The sequence below is a fragment of the Dama dama genome, chromosome 16 (genome assembly GCF_033118175.1).
Source record: "Dama dama isolate Ldn47 chromosome 16, ASM3311817v1, whole genome shotgun sequence".
Classification (NCBI taxonomy): domain Eukaryota; kingdom Metazoa; phylum Chordata; class Mammalia; order Artiodactyla; family Cervidae; genus Dama; species Dama dama.
The window spans coordinates 10,354,621-10,382,379 of NC_083696.1; the positions used below are offsets into that span (position 1 = coordinate 10,354,621).

At 42.0% G+C, this 27,759-nt stretch overlaps 1 protein-coding gene across 2 annotated transcripts in view; it reads right to left on the bottom strand.

The window, feature by feature from the left end:
- Positions 1–27,759, bottom strand: part of SNX30 (sorting nexin family member 30) — a 108,277-nt gene that overhangs the window by 28,068 nt on the left and 52,450 nt on the right. For both annotated transcript variants that reach the window (XM_061163406.1, XM_061163407.1), the window contains exons 3-6: positions 16,697–16,807; positions 5,876–6,034; positions 2,878–3,073; positions 1,219–1,418 (exon numbers count right to left, since the gene is read on the bottom strand). In XM_061163406.1, the coding sequence (XP_061019389.1) occupies positions 1,219–1,418; positions 2,878–3,073; positions 5,876–6,034; positions 16,697–16,807 (666 nt within the window). The remainder of the gene's footprint in view (positions 1–1,218; positions 1,419–2,877; positions 3,074–5,875; positions 6,035–16,696; positions 16,808–27,759) is intronic.

Sequence of the window (27,759 nt, forward strand, 5' to 3'; positions counted from 1 at the left end):
CTTAAAGACAACGTGAGCCTCAGCCTTGAAAAGCAGGAACTGATCCAGTTTCTCTCGCCAACAGTAAAGACAGAAATATAAGGTGGCTGCTCATTAGACCTGGAACAGAGAAAAGATCTGCCCATGAGCCTCTGCTTCTTCATCTATAAAAATGAGCAAGTTAGCCAAGATGAACCTTGCCCACCATCATAGGCGTCCCCCACAGCTACACTCTCCAATCCGTCTAAGTGCAGGCTGGGGCAGTTTCTAATGCGGACATTAAAGCATTTGATCCTGTACCTGAATCTTATCACTCCTGTCCTAAAATTTTACAATGATATGCTTTGGGTTGGTTTTTGGTCCAGTCCTTTTGCTGGGTAATCAACCTGTCCTTTTAATCTAAAGACTTGTGCCCTTTGGTTTAGGAAAACTTTCTTGTATTGCTTCTTTCATAATATCCTTTTCTCAGTTTTCTCTGTTCTTTCAATCAAGAACTCTTATCAATCAGATGCTTGAACCTTTGAGATTAATCCTCTATATCTTTTATCATTCTTTCACATTTTCAGTATTTTTGCATATTTGTTCTACTTTCCAACTACATTTTTAATTTGTTTTACAATACTTTCCAAGATTTCCTCAGCCTCGTTTTCCAACTGTGCTCTTCAATTTTATTTTAGCAATCACACTTTAACTTCAAAGAGCTCTAATTATTTTTCAATTGTTCTTTTCCCACAACATACTGTTCTTAATCAAATGTTATATCTCAAACTCTCAGAGAACTCTAGCTAGCTCCCCCTCTAAGATTCTAGTAAGAATCTCTTCCAAACTTTCTTTTTTTTTTTTCATTTAATTCACATACTTGTATTCACCATGTATTCTTTTTACATGTTCAAGAAAGAGGTCAGTCCACATGTCTGACCCTGCCCATCTAGGAAGAAGGAAACCTAAGTGAAGTGAAGTGAAGGTTGCTCAGTCATGCCCGACTCATTGCGACTCTGTGGACTATACAGTCCATGGAATTCTCCAGGCCAGAATACTGGAGTGGGTAGCTGCTCCCTTCTCCGGGGGATCTTTCCAACCCAGGGATCGAACCCAGGTCTATCACATTTCAGGCAGATTCTTTACCAGCTGAGCCACCAGGGAAGCCCGATACCACATGCAAATAGGCAATAACCAATTCGTTTTTGGCTACTGACAATAAAGAAAGTACCCAGGTGCACAAGGAGGGAGCCAGCTTACCTTCATGGAGTCAGAGTATAAAATGTATTCCCTGAGCACCGGTAGAAAGTCTTCTGTCATGTCGTCGGTCAGCTCCTCCAAGGCCGTAGAGCAGTTGCCGATGCAGGCTGACACACCCTCCAGGGGCTCCGCTAGCTCCCCCTCTAGCGCGCTCCACGTGGAGTACACGGGCCCGTATTCCCGCAGCTCCACAAGGTACTCTAAAGGGGGCAGGGAAACCAGCTGAGGTCTGGCTGGGCAGCAATCACCAGTACTCCTGACTCAATAACTACTGCAGCAAAGAGCTCTCTGAGCATGCTTGCCTTTAAACACAGCACTGATTGCAACAGAATATTTTTTACAATCTCTGTAAGCTGATGTTACAGCTAACATCATAACATCAATCAACTCCACTCCATAATGGGAATGTCATGCCTCTGGATAATGGGAGCTACCATGCCTTCAGGGGGGAAAGTGCTGGGAGCGACATCCACTAAATATCTTCCAAAAAACCTACTCACCTACCCCTAGAGTGAAGCAATATTTTGACAGGCCATGGAAGCAGAGTTTCATATAGGTTTAGGGGGATGTTTTCAAAAGAAAAAAAAAAAAAGAAAATCAGTCATGGTGGAAAAACAATGGAATTTTAGGAAATACTTGATATAAGAAAATGTGGTCTTACGTAGGCAGACTCGCTTTCTCACTCAGGGGTCACCCCAACACCTTGGGCCCATCAGAATTTACCCCATATAATCTTTAGGTGTGGGTGGTACCTAAGGCCATCTCTAAAACCTGCAGGCCTACATGAGACCAGCAGCAGGTATCGGAGAATTAAAACACAGAGAACAGGGCAATATGTTGTTTTATTTCTCTTCACAAAGAAAATCTGGCCATCAATTGTCACCAGGATTCTTGCCATTATGATAAAACATTGCTGCCATTTTTTAGTAACCAATGCACTGCAGCTACCAGGAAATCCTTTCCTACGTTTCACGTCACATGCCAGCATGATCACTAATACTATTCAGGTGTGTTTGGCCTACACGTGTGTAAGACAAAAGGCCCCCACATTCTGGGAAACAGAAAAACAAGTGGCCAAGAGAGGGGTGGGGATGAAGCAGTGGCAGCAACCAGGAAGGTTAAAGAAAGGCCTCGTAACTCCTCCGGTCAGGAAGAGTGGGCTTGAAATGAAGCCAAGGCGTGGCAGGTGAGTCAATTTCGAGTCTGAAACCTCCTTAGGATCAGAACTTTGGCAAACACGGGCTGTCCTTTTGAACCGCCTTTCTGCCAGAAAAGATACTTAAGTTTAATTTTTAAATGATCATCCCTATGGATGAGAGAGAGGATGGCATCCAACCATCTTATCCTCTGGCAATGGAAGAAGGAAAGTTGAGAGAGAGATAAAATTAGGAAAGCCTAGCAGCTCAAGAGTGGCTTTTTGCTGTGGTGAAATCAAACAGGATGAAATGCAGGGCCAGGGATGGAGTACAAAATTACCCTCTGGTTTTAACTACCTCCCCTGCTCCTTGTATATACGTGTGTGTGTTGGTTTTATGAGCATAGTGTGGCCTGGTTCTGCCACTCCAGCATTTCAGCAGTTTGATTCTGCCTGGCACACTTGAGTGCCATTTTTGCAAACGTGGTCCGAGGGCCTGACCCAGACCTTGACAGAGAGCTCACCTATTTCTTCCTTGATGATCCGCTGGGCTATTCGATCGACGGTTCCCAGCTTGAGCGCAAACGTGTCTAAGTACTCGCCGATGGCTGCGAATTCGAGAGGCCGACTTCTCAGCTTGTAGCCGCCAGCGACATGCTTGACCGACTCGCCCACCCGAGTCAGCAATGCCATCCCTTGCTTCTTGTGGGCGTTCAGGTCCTAAGGATAACACACAGACAAGACAGAACTCAAAGGGCTCACCCGCTCACACGGCCAGGATTCAGTAAACCCATTCCTTTAGGAAATGGAGGACTCAGGAAATAAGGGACTGGGGACTCCCTGGGGGACCCGTGGTTAAAAGTCCACCTGGTGATGCAGGAGAGGTGGGGGGTTCAGTCCCGTTGGGGAACTAAGCTCCTGAATGCTGCGGTACAACGAAGATGCGACACAGCCAAATAAAGAAATATTTTTTTTTAATTATTAAAAAAGAAAAAGAAAAGTAGCTGAGTTAGGTAAGGGACTAACCACACACACAGACACACACGTGTCTCCTCGCCTTTGTCACTGTGGCCACCGCGCTCACACCCCTGCACCTGTACGCCAGGTCTCCTCCTCCAGAGCTGGACTCCTACCTTTCCAATAAGGAACACTGACCCCCGCACACTTTCCTTTCATCACAACTGTTTAAATACAACTTTTTTAGAGAGTCCCTTTCTCCTGTACAAAATATCCTAAACTGTCTTTAGGAGCAAAATTCAAGAGCTGAGATTCATTCATTTATATCCAACCGAAGCCACGTAAGGGAAGTGGAGGGTGGGAGGCAGGACGCGGTGACAGGAAAGGCCGTGCGACAAAACCCAGTGAGTGCTCTGTGACGTCAGAAATCAGGACAGTGTCTGTTCTAGGGAGGAGGAGGGTGGGAGTGACTGGGAGCAGGGGCTTCCAGGGCGCTGGAGATTTTCTATCTTGATACAGGTAGCGATCACAAAGGTATGTTCATTTTCTGATCATTTATTGAGCTATGATTGGCATACTTTTCTGTATGTGAGTTCTCCTTCAATAACAAAACTGAAGACATTTAAAACATCAGTTCATCTTGCTTGGCCCACAAATAAAAAACACACATACCAAAAAAAAAAAAAAAAAACCCTTCCTATCTATTTTTCACACAAATTCCTAGTGACCAAGCTTTCTCCTGCTTTGTCCTTTTATTCAATAAAAATGATGAAACTTGAGGGCTTGCCTGGTGAAGAACCTGTAATCTGGTGAAACGGTGTGTTGTACTTCTGGAGAACAGGGGAGACTTTACTTTGGGTTTACTCTGGAAGAACTGTGCCGGAGGAGCAGTTCACCAGGAAATATTTATTTTTTAAAAAGAACACAAGTTTGAACTGTGGAGGGAGGGCTTCCAGGGAAAAGAGGAGATGAATAAGAATGTCATCCAGGAGGCTGAGTGCCAACTGAGGTTTGGGAAAACCAACCAACCAACCAACTAACCAACCAACCATGACACTGGCGGACTTTGGCGTGTGGTCCTCGCTGTCTGGAGAATGGCATTCCCTCTAAGGTCTTTATGTCAGGTGATGCTGTTTGTAAATATTTCTCAATTTGGGATTTTGAAAAAGACAACTGGAAAGTGCCTGGACCTCAATATCCTTGCCAATGTGGGATGAATCACTACGGCCTGAACATGAGACTAGGAGGCATGAGAATAAACGGATGGCGGGTGGAAGAGAGCTGGCACGAGAGCCTGAACACGAGCTCTCACTTCTGAAGACAGTCAGAGTTGAGCACCTCGGGTTTTGGACCAGTTCTGCCAAGAGGGAAGTCCAGAGAATAGTCAGGGGATGGCCACCTTGAGTCTGCTGCATCCCGTAGGTTTTGGGCTGTCATATTTTCATTGTCATTTGTTTCTAGGAATTTTTTTTTATTTCCCTTTTTATTTCTTTAGTAACCTTTTCATTATTTAAAAATGTATTGTTTAATCTCCATGTGTTTGTGTTTTTCACAGCTTTTTTTCCCTGTAATTGATATCTAGTCTCATAGTATTGTGGCCAGAAAAGATGCCTGATAGGATTTCAATGATGCCTGATAATGATTTCAATTTTCTTAAATTTACTGAGGGGGGGATGGTCAACTTGAGTCTGACCATGTAGAATCCAGCACCTGTGTTCATCCTGTTTCCCTGGCAAGTGCCTGGAAAATGCCCACCTGCAAGTAATGCTATATTCATTGAAAGGACTGATGCTGAAGCTGAAACTCCAATACTTTGGCCACCTGATGCGAAGAGCTGACTCATTTGAAAAGACCCTGATGCTGGGAAAGATTGGGGGCAGGAGGAGAAGGGGACCACAGAGGATGAGATGGTTGGATGGCATCACTGACTCGATGGACATGGGTTTGGGTGGACTCTGGGAATTGGTGATGGACAGGGAGGCCTGGCATGCTGCGGTTCATGGGGTCGCAAAGAGTCGGACACGACTAAACTGAAGTAATACTAAACTCCTCTTGGTCAGGTGGTCCGATACCCAGGAAAACTGTGGCCTCAGGAGCCACAAAGACCCAGTTTACATCCCAGTGATGCCAGCTGAACTCAGATGCACACCCTGACTTCAGCCTCCTCACCCGTGAAATGAGACTCTGAGCCAACCCTCATGACGTTCCTGTGAAAAACGTCCTTACCAAACACTCAATGAACATTCTTGCCCTTTCATGCCCATTGTTGATCAGAATGGCCTCGCCCAGTAATATTGCTGGTAAGTGTTCAGGAAAACATCTCTGCTTTTGGCAAGTGAAAATAGTCTAACTTCCTCAGCTGCTGCAGGGGGAGAGTTCTCCTGAATTCTAACACGGAAACCATGCCAGGCAGATGAGCACCAAGAAAAAACACGAAAGACACAGACCCAGAGCAATTGTGTCATCCACTTACTACAGGTGTGCCTTGGAGAGATCAGCACAGCTTTTAAGGGAGAGTAGAAAGAATGCTAATTTGGGGGAGGACTATGAAAGAGCCTGCCTTACCTTGGCAGTAAGGAAAACATTAAAGTGTTCATTGAAGGAGAGTACAGGGTGATCTGTAATTCTTTTCAGGAATTTATCCAAAGCTTTTCTTCTGGTCTCCACAAACTCTTCTGAAAATCGATCCACGACACCTTTCACCACAAACTTCTCAGGAAGTGGCTACAATGACATGAAGAAAAATATTCAGAGTAATTGATAGGAAGGTGCAAAGAAACACTAGGCTAACAAATAAGTCCTGGGACCCATCTGTCAAGAATAGTCTTTCTTAAATCAGTTAGATCTTTATGTAGTCATCAGTATAAACAAGACTGAAAAAATGCCAATGGAGTAAAATTACAACTACACTGTCAATTTCATAATAATAATAAAAAATGAAACAGTAGAGCATGGTCTCTGGAATACCAAAAATAGTCGGGTAACATCTATCAGTAAATCCAGTTGTTATCTTTACGTCGCTTGATGCACAGGTGACAAAGTGGGAAGTTAGGGCAAGATAAGAAAGACAGGAAAGGAGCCAGACACAAGCCATGTTATTTAAATATCTTAAGATTCTACTTCCAGTAAAAGGAATAAAAGAATTTGGTAAATGAAAAAATAAGCATATTAGGGAAACCCCTGGGTCTATAAAATACCCTCTTTTCCAAAGCCCTTTTTTTTAATTCAGGTTTATGTTTAAAAGTTCTTAATAATATAACTTACTTTACTCCTTACTCTAATTTCTTCATTGTCTTTACTTTGAGCCAATATTGTGGGCAATTTAATACTACCTGACCGCCAAGGGATCTTTGAGCTTTAACCTATTTCCGTAGCAGCTTCATTAAAAGGTCTTCCTCATCACTGCCACCACAGGGAAAGAGACTATCCACTAATGCACAATTTGCAAGTGTTTTGATTATGAAATATTAAAAGAACATTTACATTTTAAAAAGGTTAAGTGACCCAGTAGACATCTGTCCAAAGAAAACATACAAATAGCCAAAATGCACATGAAAAGATGCTCGACATTATTAGTCATTTAGGGAAATACAAACCAAAGTCACAGTGAGATCACATTTCACACCCATTAGGATGACCATAATAGAGACGGAGAAAGACAGGAAAGGAGAAGAAACAAGTGTTGATGAGGAGACCAAAAAAATGGAACAAGCATTTAAGTCTGCAACCTCCTTAAATTCTGTAATATGTCTATAAAGAATTTTTTTTTAAGTTATAAACCCTTAAGGGCATGAGTGCGTGCACATGCATACATAAATGTTGAAATAAGATACATGACCAAGAACTTAGCCCCCAAAAGTAGAACCCTAAGCACTGAAGAGTGGGGAAGGCCAGGAGGCGACCCAGATTTTATAACACAGGATGTCTGAAATGTCTAGGAAATGGCAATCCCAGCACTCCTGGGAAAGCAGCACTTGGGTATGAGAGAACTCAACAGCCTCAACCTGAAGAGCTTTGGAAAGACCATATGTTTTTGATCTCAGGAGTCAAGACTCTACTGGGTACCAGCTTTGCCTCTGTGCCTCAGCTTGCTAGAGAACATCCCCATGCCCAGAGCTAACTGTTTCATCTGCGCCCATCAGTTCACTGCCTTGCACCTGTCGTCAGCAGTTAGTTACTCCTCTTCTGCTGTTCGTCTTCAACATCCCACCTAGCTCTATTCCGAGTCTACAAAAACATGGTTGGTTCTCTTGCTACTGACCATGGGAAAAAAAAAAAATCTATCTTAACCTTATATCTTCTCCACTCTCCTTCCTGTCTCATTCAACCTTTTTGAAAAGAATCATTTACCTTTACTTTCACTCTTTCCCCTTGATTTCTCCACCCCTAAGGAGTTGGTGATGGACAGGGAGGCCTGGCGTGCTGCGACTCATGGGGTCACAAAGAGTCGGACACGACTGAGCGACTGAACTGAACTGAACCGAACCTTTCTTTACCCCAAAATGAAGCCATCTGTGATACTGCCTTCAAGGCTGCATTTCTCTGCCCCATCCCTGCCTAATGCAGAAACCACTCTTCTCAAGATTATCAAAACTTTCTAATTACCAAATCCAGTGATATTTCTATCTCATGAGTCCTGCTGAGCATACTCCCATCTGCTTATGCTGAAGAATAATTAGGGAAAAGGTCTAACGAGCAAACAAGTAGTCAGGTGTGCCTCATTTCACATAACAGACAACTTTCTGAAAATAGTTATCCATTCTTCAGATTTAGTACCTTGAACATGGTTTAATGAACCAAAGAAGCTTGCTAGTTAAAGGAACCTGGGAGTGAATGCTTCTGCAGACAGAATTTCCTTCTCTAATAAGCAATCTTATCGTCAAATGTCTGTGGCTTCATAAACACGTTTCTTCCCATTTCAAGCTTCCTTAAGAGAATACACCTACTCTCTTCCTCACCCTTATAATTACCTACTGGGTTGTTTATGCATAGGAATCTGAAGTGAAAGTCACTCAGTTGTGTCCTACTCTTTGTGACCCCATGAACTATATAGGCCATGGAATTCTCTAGGCCCGAATACTGGAGTGGGTAGCCTATCCCTTCTCCAGCGGATCTTCTGGACCCAGGAATTGAACCCAGGTCTCCTGCATTGCAGGTGGATTCTTTACCAACTGAGCTATCAGGGAAGCCCATATATGAATCTGGACTGCTGGTCAAGTCGAGGGCGACTATACCCCGTAAATGAAATAATACAAGTGAAGAGCTCAACACTGCTCCCAGCACATGGTAGATGTCAAATGAATGCCAACTATCTGTGTTAACTTGTAAATTCTGAGGACAGAAAGCAAAAAAGGAAGTGGACTAAACAGCAGAACTTCCATATATGTTTTAAGCCAAAGTTTTTTTTTTTTAATATCACCTGGGATAACATTTCAAATCCACTAGGACGGCCATAAAAGGCGGGAAAGAAAGGAAAATCACGAGTGTTGGCACATATACAGAGAAATGGAAATTCTCACACATTGCTGGCAGGAACGTAAAATGGTACAGCCACTGGCACAACAGCTCAGCGGTTTCTCAGAAACTTAAACTTAGAATTACCATGTGATCGAGCAATTCTATTCTGTGGTATATAGCCAAAATTACTGAAAGCAAGTTTTCACACAAAAACTTGTATAGCAAACGTTCAAGCAGCGTTATTCATAATATTTGGGTTGGGGAAAAAGAAGGGATTGGAAGTGATCACTTAATGGGTATGGGACTTCTTTCTGGGGTGATGAAAATATTTTGAAATTAGATAGTGATGGTGATTGCAAAACACTGTGAATATAATAAAAGCCACTGAATTATATACACTTTGGTGAATTTTATGTTATGTGAGTTTTATCTTAATTAAAAAAAAAAATTGAAGGATGGAACCAGATGTCAGAGAGGAGAGGAGATGTAATGCCACTGGCTCTGAAGATGGAGGAATGGGCCTGAGTCAAGCAATGCAGGCAGCCTCCAGAAGATGGAAAGGGGAAGAACAAACTCCCCCCTAGAAACTTCAGAAGAGATACCAGCCCCATATATATTAATATACCAACTATTCCGCTAAGCCGCCTGCAGTGCAGGAGACCAGGGTTCAATTCCTGGGTCCAGAAGATCCGCTGGAGAAGGAGTAGGCTACCCACTCCAGTATTCTTGATATTAGTCCATGGAGACTGATTTTGCACTCTTGACTTCCAGAACTATTAGATTAAAAAAATGTTGTTTAAGTCACTTTTTTGGGGAAAAAAAAAAATCACCTCGTGTGGGGATGAGGGCGTGGGTAGGAACAGAGATGAAACAAGACTGGTCATGAGTTGATACGTGCTAAAACTAGGTGATGAGTACATGAGGGGTCACTGCACTGAACAGACTTTGACATTTTCCATAGTGAAGTTTTTTAAAAACTGTATATGCATATATATATGTTGGAGCTTTTAAAAATCCTATTTGCAAAATGCTACAATAATCTATTAAATATATCAAGGTTTAATCTTAAAACATTTACATTTTAGAGCACTAAAGACTCTGGTAAAGCACTTTCATATATACCATACTTCATGTTAGTTTATAAGAAAGCATTTTATAATCTATGAAACAAAAGTATGGTAGATTGTTGCAGAAAAGCTACTGTTTCTGGGTAGGAAATCTGGACAAAGATTTCAACTGCTCAGTCTTTATGTGTCCAAAGTCCTCTTGTCATTTTTTAAATTGCTTCTTCTATGCAATTTGACAAATATTTACTGCATAGCCGCTATGTGGCAGAAAACTATTTTTCCTATTCATATCAAACTAACAGAAAATATTGCTCCTAACCTAAAATAAGTAACGAACAAATAAAAGAGCATCAAGATTAAAAGGAAATCTTAACTATCTGAAACAACATAGATGGACTTGGAGGGTATTATACTAAGTGAAATAAGTCATACAGAGAAAGACAAACACTGTATGATGTCACTTATAACCCCGTGGTCACATACGGGTGTGAGAGCTGGACCGTAAAGAAGGCTGAGTGCTGAAGAACTGATGCCTTCGAACTGTGGCGCTGGAAAAGACTCCTGAGACTCCCCTGCACAGCAAAGCGATCAAACCAGTCAATCTTAAGGGAAATCAACCCTGAATACTCGTTGGAAGGACTGATGCTGAAGCTGAAACTCCAGTGTTTCGGTCATCTGATGCTAACAGCTGACTCACCGGAAAAGTCCCTGATGCTGGGAACGACTGAGGGCAGAAGGAGAAGACAGCATCAGAGGACGAGATGGCTGGATCACTGCAATGGACATGAACTTGGGCAAACTTCAAGAGACAGTGAGGGAAAAAAAAAAAAGAGAGAGAGACAGTGAGGGAGAGAGAGGCCTGGCATGCTGCAGTCCCTGGGGTCATAAAGAGTCAAGACTGGGAGACTGAACATCATCACCACTTATATGCGGAATCTAAAAGATACAACAAACTAGTGACTGTAACCAAAACAGAAACAGACTCACAGATACAAAGAGCAAGCTAGCAGTTACCAGTGGGGAGAGGGGAGAGGCAATTACAGAAGTAGGAGAATAAGAGGTACAAACTATTAGGTGTAAAATAAGCTACAAGAATATACTGTACAACACTGGAAATATAGCCAATATTCCATGGTAACTATAAGTGGAGCATAACCTTTAAAAACTGTGAATCACTACACTGTACACCTGTCATTTATATAATATTGTACCTCAACTATACTTCAATAAAATTTAAAAAAATTTCTTCCTATAAAGAACAGTCACTGATTTAATTCAAGGTCCAACCAGTGAATTCACTACTTATTAACTTACGTGCCTGATAAGCTAAAAGCACATATATTGAACAGTACAAAAAGAGGAACCAACTAAAGAGTGAAGTTAGACATTTTACTGATTATTTCATATTAAGAAAAACAAACACTGCATTACAAATTTCTCCTTATTAATTCCTATGAGTTTACCGCTACCCAAAACATAAATGGGTCCATAATACACACAAATGCAGCCTTCTAGAAAAGCTCCCATCATAAAAATTGAAGCAAGCATTAAATTTCCAAGTGAAATTAAAAACTAAAGATTTTAATAAATGTATTTGCTTCATTTCCAAAATCTGTGCCCATCAAGTTATGAAATCTCTCTGCTGTGTAATGAGTTGTGCCCTAGTTAATGAAGCAGTGTTAAAGCCAACTTCTAAGACAAAATGTAAATTAAAAAGCAAAAACCACATCACAGTGAAGACTCTGGCAGCTCCCACTGTCAGATTACAAAGAAAAACAAAGTGAACTGCCACTAGGAGACGACAAACATACACATCCTGCACACCTCTAGCTTTAGGATGCCACTTGAAAACCATCTGATTCTTTCTGCTTTTCAAATTCCAGACAAGCAAAGCAATATAAAAAGAGAAATTTTTTTTTTTGCAGCACCAGAGAATATAATGACACTGTTAATAGGACAGAATTTTTTAAAGACACAAAGCAGAAGAGAGCGGGTTGAGAGAAAAACCCATCACTATTAACCATCTTGTGATACTATTCAGGCAAAGCAACAGTTGACTTAGGAAGTAAGGGGTTGAGTTTCCCTGGTAGAACCCCAGAAGCTACCAAGTTCAGAGCCACTGGGGCTGAAAATAGGGCAAGCGTCAGGGCAGCCAACAGGAAGAAGCGAATGAAAGAAGTTGGGGGCCTCCCCAGAACCACAGTCTGGCTGGCTGTGTATCTACCATTTCACGTGGCTCCAGTGAAGCCCTCCAAAAAGTGGGGACTTTATCTCCGTGCTCCTAACATAAGCAGCCGGCTCTGAAAGCTCAGGAATTCTCACAAAATTTTAACCACAGCTGACTAAACTGGCAAAAAAAAAAACACCACACCAAAAAATTCATTTCTCCACCATCATTCCCAATTTTCCAGCTGATTCACTAAAGTTCTAAAATTCACTTGAAAAATAAAGTATGTGCAAATAGCCAGAAAAACTCGGAAAACAAAGAATACTGTGGGGAGAGATAGGGACCTATCCCACCAGATGCTGACACATTCTGTAAACTTATAATAATTCAATAGTGTAGCAGGGATACCACACTAAAGAGCTCGATGAACCAGAAGGTTCAGAAACAGCCCAAGACTATACAAATCTAATGCATGACAGAGTCTAATATACGAGCTATGATATAGGTGACTGACTACTCCTAAGTGGTTGTGGGACAACTCACCATCTGAAAAAAATAAGATCTTCCCATCTCCCGTCAAAATACACTCGAGCTTTAAGCACTAAACATGAGGACATAAAAGTAATAGAAGAAAATATATAACCTCTTTTTTTTTTTTTTTTTTTTAAACATCCTAGGTTAGAAACAAGCTTCAAAGCCAGAAACTGTATGGGAAAAATTACCTTGGCTGGGAGGGAATGGATATTATCTATTACAGAGTCAAGTTGAAGACAAAAAGTAACAAAGAAAAAATAGATATTCTCAACTGGGTTAATGTCCTTTGCAGATATACAGAGTATTCACAAAACAATGAGGAAAAACATTTAAAAATGAAGAGGCAATTCATAAAAGAAATGCCAGCCTCCAGTAAAGTCACAGGAAGATATCCAGCTTCACTCAATGGATAATGAAAACTAACTGTACAAAAACAAACTCAAAATAGGTTAAAGACCTAAATATAAGAGCTAAAATTATAAAAATTTTAGAGAGCAACATAGATGTAAATCTCTATGACCTGGGATAAGGTAATGGTTTCTTAGCTAAAACACCAAAAGCACACACAAAGTAAAATAGGTAAACCAGACTTCATTAAAAATTTAAAACTTTGTACTTCACAGGGTACCATCAAGAAAATAAAGAGACAAGTCATTAAATGGGAGAAAACTTTTGCAAATCATATATCTGAGAAGGGACTAGTATCCAGATGATATAAAGAACCATTTTAATGCAATAATAAAAAGACAACTTGGAGCTAGAGAGGACTCTTGAGAGTCACTTGGACGGCAAGGAGCAAAGCAGTCAATCCCGAAGGAAATCAACCCTGAATATTCACTGGGGGCACTCATGCTGAAGCTCCAAAACTTTGGCCTCTTGATGCAAAGAGACGACTCGCTGGGAAAAGACCGGGGAATGTTGGAAACTGGGAAATGCTGGGAAAGACTGAGGTAGAAGAAGAAGGGAGTGAACGAGGATCAGACGGTTGGATGTTAGCTGTCAGGGAAATGCAAATCAAAACCAGACAGAGATACCAAACCATCCCCACTAGGGTGGCCGTTATCAAAAAGGAAGGTTATAACCAGGGTTGAAGCAGATGTGGAGGAAGGAGAACCCTCACACACGGCTGGCATGAACGTAAAATGATGCAGCCACTGTGGAAAACAGTCTGGCAGTTCCTCAAAAGGTTAAATACACAGTTAAACATGATTCAGCAATTACAGTCTTAGGTGTACACCCGAGAGAAATGAAAACATATGTCCACACAATAACTTACACATGGACGTTCATTGCAGCATTACTCACAGCAGCCAAAAAGTGAAAACAACCCAACTGTCCATCAAAGGTAGCAAACAGAGAAAATGTGATAAATCCATAGAAGGGACGCTCATCTGACGATAAAAACAAAGTACTGACTGACACGTGCTAGAACATAAATGAACCCTGAAAACATTATGCTATGAAAAAAAAAACCTGTCACAAAAGACCATTGCGTATGATTCTCCTTATATGAAATGTCCAGAAATAGGCCCATCTATAGAGACAGCACGTAGAGTAGTGGTCGCCAGGCGCTGGGGAAGACAGGGTTTGGAATTAACAGGCAAGGGGTAAGAGGTTTCTTTTAGGGGTGATGAAAAGGCTCTAAAACTGATCTGCTGATGGCTCTATGAATACACTAAAAGCTCTTGACTTGTATTTTCAAATGGGTGAATTGTAAGGTATATGAATCAGATCTCAATAAAGCTTTTCAAAAAAAAAAAAACAGAAATGAAAATTTAAACAATAATTATGTTATGTGTTTACTGGGTCTCGCTCTGATAATATACTCTCCTGGATAGGAGTCTTTGTCCATCTTATAACCCCCTCACCGTCCCAAGAGTGGTAAAAGGACCAACACAAAGTCGATTATTAATAACAGACAATCACCTCCTAGTAAAGCTGCTGTAAAATGAACTTCTGAGGGGAAAAAATCGTTTGTTTCCAGTCTGACTTTCATGTTTAGTCAGAGATGCTCTCCTACACTGAATCTCTCTCCTCCCCAGATATGCACTAAGAATTTATGAAGAAATTTAAATCTCTACATGCTTCAAAAGTACCTTCTACTCAATGCTTCTACCCAGACCAAAGGAAACCAGACTTAAAGATGCTGGTTAAGGTGGGATGCATGAGACAAGTGCTCGGGCCTGGTGCACTGGGAAGACCCAGAGGAATCGGGTGGAGAGGGAGGTGGGAGGGGGGATCGGGATTGGGAATACATGTAAATCCATGGCTGATTCATATCAATGTATGACAAAACCCACTGGAAAAAAATAATAATAATAAAAAAAAAAAAAGATGCTGGTTAAAGATACAGACTTAAAAATTCACTTTGGGCATTCTGGAAGACTTCCAGTCTCTCAATTCTGACTTCAGTGTCTACACATGAAGCGACTATGTTTTGCCAGCAGGTGTCGCTGTCTAACTTTTGATCTTTAAGTGCGGAACTTCAAATTCACCTAGTTGGCAGGAGGTGGCACATTAACTCCCCTTATGCATAGTATGAGCCACACATAAAGAGCAACTTTCTTCCAATACAGTCCAGAGGAGAGGAAAAAAGGGTAACTGCACAGCGGAAAACCTGACAAGATTACCTCCAATGATGTGAACAAGAGTGACATCAACAGCGATAAATACCGTTAATGATAGTATGTACCCTTGACATGATGTAATGAGGATTGTACTTAACCTCTGTGCTTTTCCTCCACAAGGCACTTCACGCCTGGCTAACTGCGAGGAAAACACCAGACAAATCTCAACTGAGGGACATTCCACAAAATGCCTGGCCAGTACTCCTCAAAGCTATCCAGGTCATCCCAAACCAGGAAAGCCTGAGAAACCGTCACAACCAAGAACGGCCTGGGACTAAGGAAATACGATAACTAAATGTAACGTGGTACTGGTTCGTTATCTGTGACCAACGTGCCACGCTAACAGAAAATGTTAATAATAAGCAAAACTGGCTGTGAAGCCTATGAGAGCTCACTGTACTGTCTTCTCAATAATTCTGTAAATCTGAAACCGTTCTAAAATAAAAGTCTATTTAAAAAAATTCACTAGCCGCCAATTTTGCCAAATTATTATTTTTAAGGAATAGTTTCAACTGCTTACAAACTATAGGCTTTTTTTTTTTTTTCTTTCGGCATGTCTTTAAGTGATCAGAAGGAAAAGGAAAACTTTAGACTTCAAGAGCAGAGAGAATGGGAGTGGGGGATGGGGGGTGGGGTTTATTCTCATCACAGCACTAGCAACATGGCCACTTCTGCTTGAAAATTAAGAAAACCGCCAGTATTCACAGCATAGTCAGCCTCTTCCAACCATGAGGGGATGACTGGAAGATGCAGTAGGCAGTGCTGAGAAGTCACCCAGCCAAGGTTTTTACTCAAAGATAAAGCCCTGCTGAAGTGTTTCATGACCCCAATTTCCCTAAAGCCCCAAAGCTCAAGAAACATCTAGGATCTAAATAGTTATTTATACTTCAAAAAGAAAGTAGTCAGAGAAGTACTCCACACGTATGCTGATTTTAAGTAGGCTTTTAAATTTTATTTGCTCTAGTTTTTTTTTTTTTAATGTGCAACTGAACTGAACTGAAAGTAACAGATGAGTAGTGTGCTTCTTCAGTAAATAGAGTTAGACGGCTTTGGGTTTGTTGTTTTAAAGGAAAAGCTATGGTTGATGGGTTGTGTGCTAGATTCCTGCTCCCTGAACTACCCACGTCTAAAGAAAGCCCGGCCAGCTGTAATCTGAGGCATCTTTCTCCACCTGGTGGCAGCTCTCCAAACCTCAGAACTGTATCTAGGAAGGGTGAAACAGCCAGCCTTTGAGGCGGCAGCAAATGAGAACTAGGACTCTCCATACCTAAAAAAAAAATAAATCTCCTTGTCACAAGGAATATGAAAATCTACCCCACTCCACCCAAGAAACCAGCATACTGCATAGCAGATCAGAAGTCAAAACCCAAAATGTGAACTAATTATACAGCATCCACAAAATGAACAGTTGATGAGTGGATTTGATATAAAATATAAGGCAGTGTTGGCCCATAATTTGAGGGGTGAGAGTTTAGTGGACAGGAAAGAGAAAGAAGGAAAAGTGAGTAACAAGCTGTACTGACTTAGTACCTACGGGAATGAGATGAGTGGGCTGGGATTCTTCCAGTTTGTTCCTCAACCAGTCAAAATCCTGGTATCTTCGACGGACAGAATATTCTGGCAGGTCAAACTCCACCCGAGTACTCTGTAGATGAGAAGAGCAGAAGACAATCAGGGTAAGGAAAAAGCAGCTGTCTTGGCAGAAGGGAAGGAAAAAAGCTCTTTCTGGATAACCTAACTGGGCTGTTAGAACACACTTTCTTCCACCTAACACGCTAGCCACATGGCAGGGCTTACCAGGATGGAATGACGAGTCTAGGCGTGGGGTCCAGTTAAACATTTCAGGGATCTATACGGAAAATGTTGAGATTTCATTCCCCTCCCTCAGGAAATGGAACTATCCCCCAGAATTGTGTTTAGAAAACATTTGATTCATCTTCTCCAAGCTTAACTTTGAAATCTTCTTTTAGTAGATCCCTGGAGAAGAAAATGGCAACCTACTCCAGTATTCTTGCCTGGAGAATTCCATGGACAGAGGAGCCTGGCGGGCTACAGTCCATGGGGTCAAAAGGAGTCGGACACGACTGAGTGACTCACACACACACACACACACAGCGTAATTCCACTTAGAATCTTGCTTACTGAATCCAAATCTGTGACTCTGTTAAAAAAATATATATGTTTCCACCTTCTGCTAAATATGCTGACAAGTTTTGCCAAAGGCAGAGGAAAAACAAAAAGTAGAGATAACAGATTACCTGCTCATTTAGGAACCAGATTAGATGAAAACAGAAAAGGTTTCACCTACTCTGCCATATCCTACCAGGACCATAAGCCTGAAATTATATTGCATTTTAGATGATTTTTTTAATCTAGAAGGAAACAATACTAAAATATCATTGTATGGCAGAAAAAATATTAATCACATCCCCTTCCCCGAACTTAAGGTTTCTGAAATGTGATTTCAACACTTAACAACAAAAACCAATACTAAATAAAATGAATTTATATCAAAGCAAGATTGTTATACATTAATTAGTCCAAACCAAAATTATGTCTCAGATACATCGCTTTTCCCTATGAGGGTACTGACTATATGACAGTCATAGTTCTCAGAATTTAAAGCACAAAATAAAAATGGCTCGAGCTATCTTTTTCAAATTTATTGAAATCTTTCACATCAAAAGTCTGTTTTAATCCATGGCACCAAAAAATCTCCAAAACAAATAAACAAGAGTCATCCATCACAGAAGCAGCCAGTGAACAGTTCTGGCATCAAAAATTATGATTTCATCCTCCCCAGAAGCCAGGCTCACAGACTGAGCAAAACTGTGAAGCCAAAGGACTCGATTTTGGACTAAACCCCAACTTACTCTTTCTGCCTCTTTTCCCCTTTTCAAAGTTCTGCACACCAGTGATGCCCATGAAACACAACCTTCCCCTGTGAAGCAGAGGTAAGGGTGGCAAACATGGGCACATTTGTTTAACTTAGGCATTTATGGTTTATCAGAAGATTCCCGGAAGGAATTAGTGTTGTAGAACTAGAGAGAGAGAGAGGAGAAAGAAAAAACTTAAATCTAAATCACTATTTATGAATCTTTAGGCACAACGGTGACAGAAAGATGGGCAGTAGCCTGGCACTTTGATGTGAAGAGCCAACTCATTGGAAAAGACCCTGATGCTGGGAAAGAATGAAGGCAAAAGGAGAAGGGGCGGCAGAGGGCAAGATGGTTGGATGGCATCATTGACTCAAAGGACATGAGTTTGAACAAACTCGGGGAGATAGTGGAGGATAGAGGAGCCTGGTGTGCTTCAGTCCAGGGGTCACAAAGAGCTGGACATGACTGAACAACAACAGGAAGAGTGACAACAAGGCCAGGGGCAGGAGCAGTCCCGGCGGCTCTGGGACAGCACCAAGGCTCCCAGAGCTTCGGCTCCCTCAACGGGAGGGAAGCAGTTGGAATGGAAGTTCTTCAAGACCCTGCAGAGCGCCCCCAACAGCCTCTGTCTGGGGACTTGCCAATGATTATGGGCTCATGAGAAGTAGCTTTCGAAAGATGACAAATTAATGCAACTCATTTTCATTGTAAACAGAACTGGTAAGAGGGCTCTGCTTTCTGCCCTCCTAAGTGGTACATGGTATCAACTGGTTGCTCCTCTTTATTATAGTTTGCAAAACCATTTCACTGAATTACAGTCTATGTAACATTTCTACTCTAACTTTGAAATCAGTCTTTGATAACCACAAAAAGCAGTATGTATGATGAAATACAAGTTTTATTTCTGCTGTAACCAATTTTACTTTCAGGCAATTGCTTTTGGTTTTTTTTTGTTTGTTTGTTTTTCCTTCTTATTTAGACTAGACACATTTAAAACTTCAGGAAAATTAAAGAATTATAAAATAAAAACCATAACCCCTCTAAACAGAGAAAAATGCAATTATATTATGGTTTCCATGTTTTTTTCTATGCATAGTCACTTATATTTTCTCTATCTCTTTAATACATCTTGGATATCTTTCTATACCAATAAGTTCAGACCTACATAATCATCTTTAATCCACATGGATATATCATAATTAAACCAAATAACCATTTAGGTTATTTCCAATTTTTCAATCAATAGATCATTACAGTAAACATCACTCAGCAACTGTTTGATAATTCTCTTGAAATTATGAAACAGTAAATATGAAAGAGCATACTAATTTTTAATCAACAAACTATTTCCAGATATAGACCAATATATTTTCTAACCATATATTCTCAATAGTGGTTATCTTTGATGGAATTATAACTGAAAATAGTTTATCTGTTTTGTTTACTTAATGACTGTTTCAATTGAATATCCTTTAGAATACTTGTTGGCTATACATTTTTCTTCTTTTGCTAGAGAAGTTTATTTTTAATTTGTGAGTCTAGTCTTTTCCATTTATGAAAATACTTTAGAGCCACTTAACCTATCATAATTGCCAAATGGCTTTTACTACACGGAATTTTTTAAATTGTTAAATAGTCTAATTTATCCATTTTTTCCCCTTTAGGGTTGCTACTTTTAGTGTCACTGGTAAGAAGGCTATCCTCATTGTAAGCTTTAAAAAATATCTGCCTGAATTATCTCCTTTATTTGTGGCCTGTGTGTGTGTTTGTGTTCAATCAGTCAGTCATGTCCGAGCCTTTGCAAACCCATGGACTGTACAGCCCACCAGGCTCCTCTGTCCATGGAATTTTCCAGGCAAGAATACTGGAGCAGGTTGCCATTTCCTACCCCAGGGGATCTTCCTCACCCAGGAACTGAACTCACATCTCCTGCGTCTCCCGTATTGGCAGGCAAATTCTTTACCACTGTGCCACCTGGGAAGCTCCTTTATATATTTGTCTTTAATTGCTACTATTCTATGTCTAGGACTCTTCATTAGAAAATACTTTTTAAAATTGTGGGAAAGATATTTGTATAATGATGTTCACTGCAATATTATTTAAAATAAACTCAAAGAACCTAAATATCCAACAATAAAAAAAAATGGTCAAGGAAATTATGGTATAATTATTCTACAGTTATCAGTAATCATGCCTACAAGACATTTTTAACAACAAAAATATAGTTTCAATATAGTTTTAAGAAAAAAAGCAAGATACGAAATTGTATATGATTTCTTTGGTATTAAAATTTTGGACATAAAAAGTTAGAAGACAAATCTAGAACTGATAATGACAATTATCTATTTTACATTCAACTTTATTTCCAAATTTTCTAATATTCTTGTATAATACTTTAATAGTCACAAACAAACCTGCTCATTTTAAATAATAACTCACTTAAGAACAGAGGACTTAAGAAATCAGTAAAACTTGTTTGATGCTTTGGAAAGCAGTAACACACAAAAGAATAATAATCATCATAAAACAGAAAGGATGCTCACACTTGCTGACCCAATATTTATTTTACTTATCTTTACCACTTCTTGTTCTAGAAAAGATATAGTGATACTTGGAATATGATCAAGTGACATAAATTAGAAGTAGGTGAGCAAGATAAAGGAAAAATAAGGACAGAAAGAAAAAGTAGAGCTGAGAACGAGGCTAGCAACACGCCCTCACCTTGGAATTCTGCATGCTTCTTAAAACTGGGCCACAGACATCACTGTGAATTTCTGGAGGGAAATCTAGTCTGTTATAAGACACTCAGTGCTCGTAAAATGTGCAGGTCAATAAAACCCCAACTCTGAGTCTGTAGTAAAATTTTCCTCTGTGAAATTCAGGGTCTAACTTAGAAAGAAGGATAAAGTACTAATAAATGTTTATCTCTATTTTCTAGTATCTGTAGTCAACAAAACAATGAAAAAGGAAGTGTACACCCACAATTCCATGAGAGGCGACCACTTCATACCTTACTGTGTTCCACAGTCTAGAATGTTCCACAAAGATCACAAGATCATGTGTACACACCTAAAGTCAGATCTACAAACAGGCAACCGAGCACAAACATGGCAATGAAGAATATCCATTTTCACCATTGCACCCTACGAATATCTCCTTGGTCATTCTTAAGCATCTCCACCCCATTTTGTTAACTCTGGAAGACCAAAAACAGAGCCACAGTAAAATCATCACCCGGGAGCTCACCCAGTCCCCTGGGCCTCACCTTCCCACTAAAGAATGCCTCTTTATTCCCTAGGGGCTGATGGGCCCAGTGGCTGTGGGCCCATCTCTCCCAAGAATTTTCATTAAATTCAAAATTTACAGTCCTTTCACTCTAGAGAGATGCAGTCTTTTGTAATAAATGCCATCCATCTAGGCCACAGCTGGATCTTAAGAAGCCTGAGTGACTCCCTCCCCGTAGAAAGGACCTCTTCCCTTATCAAATGGTAGCCAGCTCATCTCATTCTCAGAGAAGGCAATGGCAACCCACTCCAGTCCTCTTGCCTGGAAAAGCCCACGGACGGAGGAGCCTGGTGGGCTGCAGTCCATGGGGTCGCTGGGAGTCGGACATGACTGAGCAACTTCACTTTCATGCATTGGAGAAGGAAATGGAAACCCACTCCGGTGTTCTTGCCTGGAGAATCCCAGGGACGGGGGAGCCTGGTGGGCTGCCGTCTATGGGGTCGCACAGAGTCGGACACGACTGAAGTGACTTAGCAGCAGCAGCAGCAGCATCTCATTCTGCTTCAAAGCCCCGCGGCGCTCAGCACACCTGAAACACCTGAAGAGGCTTCTGGCCGCCTCCCTCTGACCTGAGCTTCCATTTACCTCCTCCTCAGACCTTCCCACCTAGCTCCCTGGGACTCCTGTTCCATAAGTCATAACGTTCTGCAGTTCCCTGACCTGCTCAGATCCTGAGAGCCGGCTCTCCCCCGAGAACACACCCCGCCCTCCACCTTGCTGTGCCATCGGGTGGAAGGCTACAGGCGTCCTCACATCTCACAGACCTCTGAGGGCAAGACCGAGAGCCGCTGGTGACAGCCGGCTCACGCCTCCCACAGTCCTCCACGGCCGCCGGAAGTCCTTGAGAGGCTCACGCCGTCAGGACACAGCCCTCTCTGCCTCTCCTCACGCTGTCACCCGCGGACACTCCGGCCCTTCTCCTGACTCCCTGACGGTACAGCTTCTCGGGCTTCACAACTGGGCTGCCCTCAAGACCCAGCTGCTCCCACACACAACACTCACCTCTAAGCCAACAGCACCTCACCCCGTGCCCACGGCCTCTCCACAGATGTTGCCGTCACGCTGAAGTTCAGACATCTCCCTTGCTAACTGGCACCTCCAGACTCTTCCATTTCCCAGTACCCCTGCTTACTCAGCCTCGGGATCTGCAGTTCCTGACAATCCATCCACTCCTGTCTTCACTTTCTTCCTCATTCAGCCGTCAGTTCCACGATGAATCACTTCAACCTCTCACCTGCCGATAGCCTGAATGCCCCTTCTAAGCTGCCATTCATGTGTGCATGCCAAGTCGCTTCAGTCCTGTCTGACTCTTTGCGACCCTATGGACTGTGGCCCTCCAGGGTCCTCTATTCATGGGATTCTCCAGGCAAGAATACTGGAGTGGGTTGCCATGCCCTCCTCCAGGGGATCTTCCCAACCCAGGGATTGAACATGTGTCTCTTATGTCTCCTGCACTGGCAAGCAGGTTCTTTACCACTAGCGCCATCTGGGAAGCCCATCATTCATGCAGCTCCGGCAAAAATGCAACCACCTACTGCCTGCTTTTCCAGACTTAGCCACTGTCTGGAGGAAAAACAAAACCAGGGAAACACACTGAAACCATAAATTCTACAACTGGACCCGCAACACTGCCAAGCAATCTCTGGATACTTGCTTAGTCAATTCTCTTCCCCATTTCTCATGAATGAATGCAAAGTTTTGAAAGCTTCTAAGTCCCACTTCAAAACCTCCCCCTTCATTCTTTGTAAAGACTTGGTCATCTCTTCATGGGAAAACTGCAGATATAAGCAAAGCATCCCTCAACTTCCTGCCACAAAAAACTCCTACTTCCGTTTTTCCTCCAGAAACAATGGGAAAAGTAGGCCTCCCTCATCGGAGGCTGTTCCTTCCCCCAATTCTGCTCAGGACTCTTTCCTCCCTCCTCCTCAGTGGCTTCCATCCTTACCTCCAACCTCTGACCCAGTTCTTCTCTACCAACACTGGCCACGCGGCACTTGTACAAGTCTCTTCCATCCTAACAAAATGCCTCTCCCCTCAAAGCCACAAGCCCACTGCAGCCACTGGTCTTTCTCCTGTTGACTTTCATCGCAAACGGGGTGTTGTACCACTGCAGCGAAACTGCTCTCACCCTAGTCATCTACAGCCTTCTCGTCATTAAATCTAACACTCACTTTGTAATCCTTATATATAACTTGACCTCGGCAGCATTTAGCCTCTGTTGACCACTGAGGCATTTGAAGACAGGAATTAATTGGGGCATAAGCCTTGGGCTCCAAAATCACTGCAGATTGTGACTATAGCCATGAAATTAAAAGATGCTTGCTCTTTGAAGGGAAAGTTATAACAAACCTAGACAGCGTATTAAAAAGCAGAGACAACACTTCACTGACAAAGGTCCGTATAATCAAAGTTATGGCTTTTCCAGTAGTCATGTACGGATGTGAGAGTTGGACCATAAAGAAGGTTGAGTGCCAAAGAACTGAAGCTTTTGAACTGTGGTGCTGGAGAAGACTCTTGAGAGTCCCTTGGACTGCAAAGAGATCAAACCAGTCCATCCTAAAGGAAATCAGTCCTGAATAATTCATTGAAAGGACTGATGATGCTGAAGCTCCAATACTTTGGCCCACCTGATGGGAAGAGCCAATTCATCAGAAAAGACCCTGATGCTGGGAAAGACTGAAGGCAAAAGGAAAAGCGGGTGAGAGAGGATGAAAGGTTGGAGAGCATCACCGACTCAACGGACATGAATTTGAGCAAACTCTGGGAGACAGTGAAGGACAAGGAGACTGGCCTACTGGCAGTCCATGAAGTCGCAAAGAGTAGGCCATGACTTAGCAACTGAACGACAAAAAAGTTTAGTGATGTCTATCTGGTGATGGGATAACAGTCAAGAAGAGGATGGCTTCTAAAGGGAGCAGCAGGCACCTCTCTATTTCTAACACCCAATGTACCTGCACTTCATCATCAATTTTAAACAGTCAGGCCATGGTAGCAGACACCACAGTGCTGGCGGGGTGGGGGTGGAACTTTCTGGAAAAGCATGTCTTTTTGAAAGCATGGACTTCCCTGGTGGCTCAGACGGTAAAGCGTCTGCCTACAATTCGGGAGACCCAGGTTCAATCCCTGGCTTTGGAAGATCTCCTGGAGAAGGAAATGGCAACCCACCCCAGTATTCTTGCCTGGAAAATCCCATGGATGGAGGAGTCTGGTAGGCCACGGTCCATAGGGCCACAAAGAGTCGGACACGACTGAGCGACTTCACTTTTGAAAGCACAGCACAAGACAGATCTGGGTTTAAGTTTTAACACATGTTAGTTGCACGTGTTTGAGCAATTTTCTCAATATCACTGTCTTAGGTTCCTCATTTGCAGAAGTAAGAATACTATCAGTACCTACTTCCTTGAGGATTAACTGATGATCTATTTAAGGCACTTAGCGCAAAATAAATGACAGCTCATCCACAGAATGGAATACTGCTGCACTCTTAGAAATGACAGCATAAAAGTGTGCTCACTGGCATTTACCAGCAGAGAAAGACATTTGCAACATACTAAGTGAATTGGCCACTTGCAAAATACTCATTTTTGTGAATGGATAGAGACAAATAGTTCAGAAAATTCCAAATTATTATTTCTGGCTGCTGAGCTTCTGTTTTTTTATTTTATTGTTTTAACTTACTTGAGTTTTTTAATTTCTCTGTAATGAGCACATATTAGTTATATAAAATTTGAAGGGTTCCAACTGAAAAAAAAAAAAAGTACAGCATGTGGGAAATGCTCAGTAGTTCTCTATTATGATGATGTTATCTTCTAGAGATTGCAGAGAAAACTGCTAGGATCTGCCGTCCCTGAGAAGGCTACTCTCCACAAATGGAGAGATAAGATACCCATGACTTAGACCTGGGTGGGGAACACTTTGCCTGCTTTGGCTCCCAGCCATAGGTTCATCCGAGCTCAGGAAAAGCAACTCTGTACTTTGGCCAGTTTTTGTCATCAGAAATCTGAACTAGGCCTGGTAGCCAAAGCAATAAAGTATTTGTACAACCTCATCCTCGGACCATTAACTCTGCTTGATAATCTCAGCAGGAGTGGGGGTCCCGGACAAGAGCAGGTGTTTGGGAACCTGTGTTGCCATCTGTCCCCTCTCAGCCCCAAACATCCCTCAGTTCATGCAGTTCAGTCACTCAGTCGTGTCCGACTCTTTGCAACCCCATGAACCGCAGCACGCCAGGCCTCCCTGTCCATCACCAACACCCGGAGCTTGCTCAAACTCATGTCCATCGATACGGTGATGCCATCCAACCATCTCATCCTCTGTCGTCCCCTTCTCCTCCTGCCTTCAATCTTTCCCAGCATCAGTCTTTTCCAATAAGTTAGTTCTTCACATCAGGTAGCCAAAGTATTGGAGTTTCAGCTTTAGCATCAGTCCTTCCAACGAATATTCAGGACTGATTTCCTTAAGGATTGACTGATTTGATGATCTCTTTGCAGTCTAAGGGACTCTCAAGAGTCTTCTCCAACACTACGGTTCAAAAGCATCAATTCTTCAGCGCTCAGCCTTCTTTACGGGCCAACTCTCACATCCATACATGACTACTGGAAAAACCATAGCTTTGACTAGATGGACCTTTGTCGACAAAGTAATGTCTCTGCTTTTTGAAATGCTGTCTAGGTTAGTCAAAGCTTTTCTTCCAAGGAGCAAGCGTCTTTGAATTTCATGGCTGCAGTCACCATCTGCAGTGATTTTGAAGCCCAAGAAAATAAAATCTGTCACTGGCATTGTTTCCCCATCTATTTGCCATAAAGTGATGGGACCAGATGCCATGATCTGAGCATGATCTTTTTAAACGTGGAGTTTTAAGCCAATTTTTTCACCCTCCTCTTTCACTTTCATTAAGAGGCTCTTTAGTTCCTCTTCACTTTCTGCCATAAGGGTGGTGTCATTTGCATATCTGAGGTTATTGGTATTTTTCCTGGCAATTTTGAATCCAGCTTGTACTTCATCCAGCCCACCATTTTGCATGATGCACTCTGCATAAATAAGCCGGGTGACAATATACAGCCTTGACGTACTCCTTTCCCAATTTGGAACCAGTTGGTTGTTCCATGTCCAGTTCTATCTGTTGCTACTTGACCTGCATACAGGTTTCTCAGGAGGCAGGTATGGTGGTCTGGTTTTCCATCTCTTTAAGAATTTTCCACAGATTGTTGTAATCCACACAGTTAAAGGCTTTAGCATAGGCAACAAAGCAGAAGTAGATTTTTTTTTTTTAATTCTCCTGCTTTTCCTATGATTCAATGGATGTTGGCAATTTAATCTCTGGTTCCTCTGCCTTTTCTAAATCCAGCTTGAACATCTGGAAGTTATCAGTTCACGGACTGCTGAAGCCTGGCTTGGAGGATTTTGAGCATTACTTTACTAGCATGTGGGCTCCCCTGGTGACTCAGACTGTAAAGAGTCCGTCTACAATGCGGGAGACCCGGGTTCAATCCCGAGGTCGGGAAGATCCCCTGGAGAAGGAAATGGCAACACACTCCAGTACTCTTGCCTGGAAAATCCCATGGACAGAGGAGCCTGGTGGGCTACAGTCCATGGGGTTGCAAAGCATTGGACACACCTGAGCGACTTCACTTTCTTTCTTTTTTTTTCTTTCCTTCCTTCCCTTCCTTTCCTTACCTCTTTCTTTCTTTCTTTCTTGCCAGCATGTGAGATGAGTGCAATTGTGCAGTAGTTTGAACATTCTTTGGCATTTCCTTTCTTTGGGATTGGAATGAAAACTGGAATTTTCTAGTCCTGTGGCCACTGCTGAGTTTTCCAAATTTGCTGGCATATTGAGTGCAGCACTTTCACAGCATCATCTTTTAGGATTTGAAATAGCTCAACTGGAATTCCATCACCTCCACTAACTTTGTTTGCAGTGATGCTTCCTAAGGCCCACTTGACTTCATACTGGCTCTGGGTGAGTGATGACACCATCATGATTTTCTGAGTTATAAAGATCTTTTTTATATAGTTCTTCTGTGTATTCTTGTACCTCTTCTTAATATCTTCTGCTGTAAGGACCATACCGTTCCTGTCCTTTATTGTGCCCATCTTCCGCATGAAATGTTCCCTTAGTATCTCTAATTTTCTTTAAGAGACCTCTAGTCTTTCCCATTCTATTGTTTTCCTCTATATCTTTGCATTGATCACTGAGGAAGGCTATCTTATCTCTCCTTGCTATTCTTTGGAACTCTGCATTCAGATGGATATAGCCTTCCTTTTCTCCTTTTCACATATCCCTAAGCATCCCCACTCCAGTACTCTTGCCTGGAAAATCTCATGGACGGAGGAGCCTGGTGGGCTGCAGTCCATGGGGTCGCAAAGAGTCGGACACGACTGAGCGACTTCACTTCACTCACCTCAAGCATCCTTTCTATACAACACTCAGAAA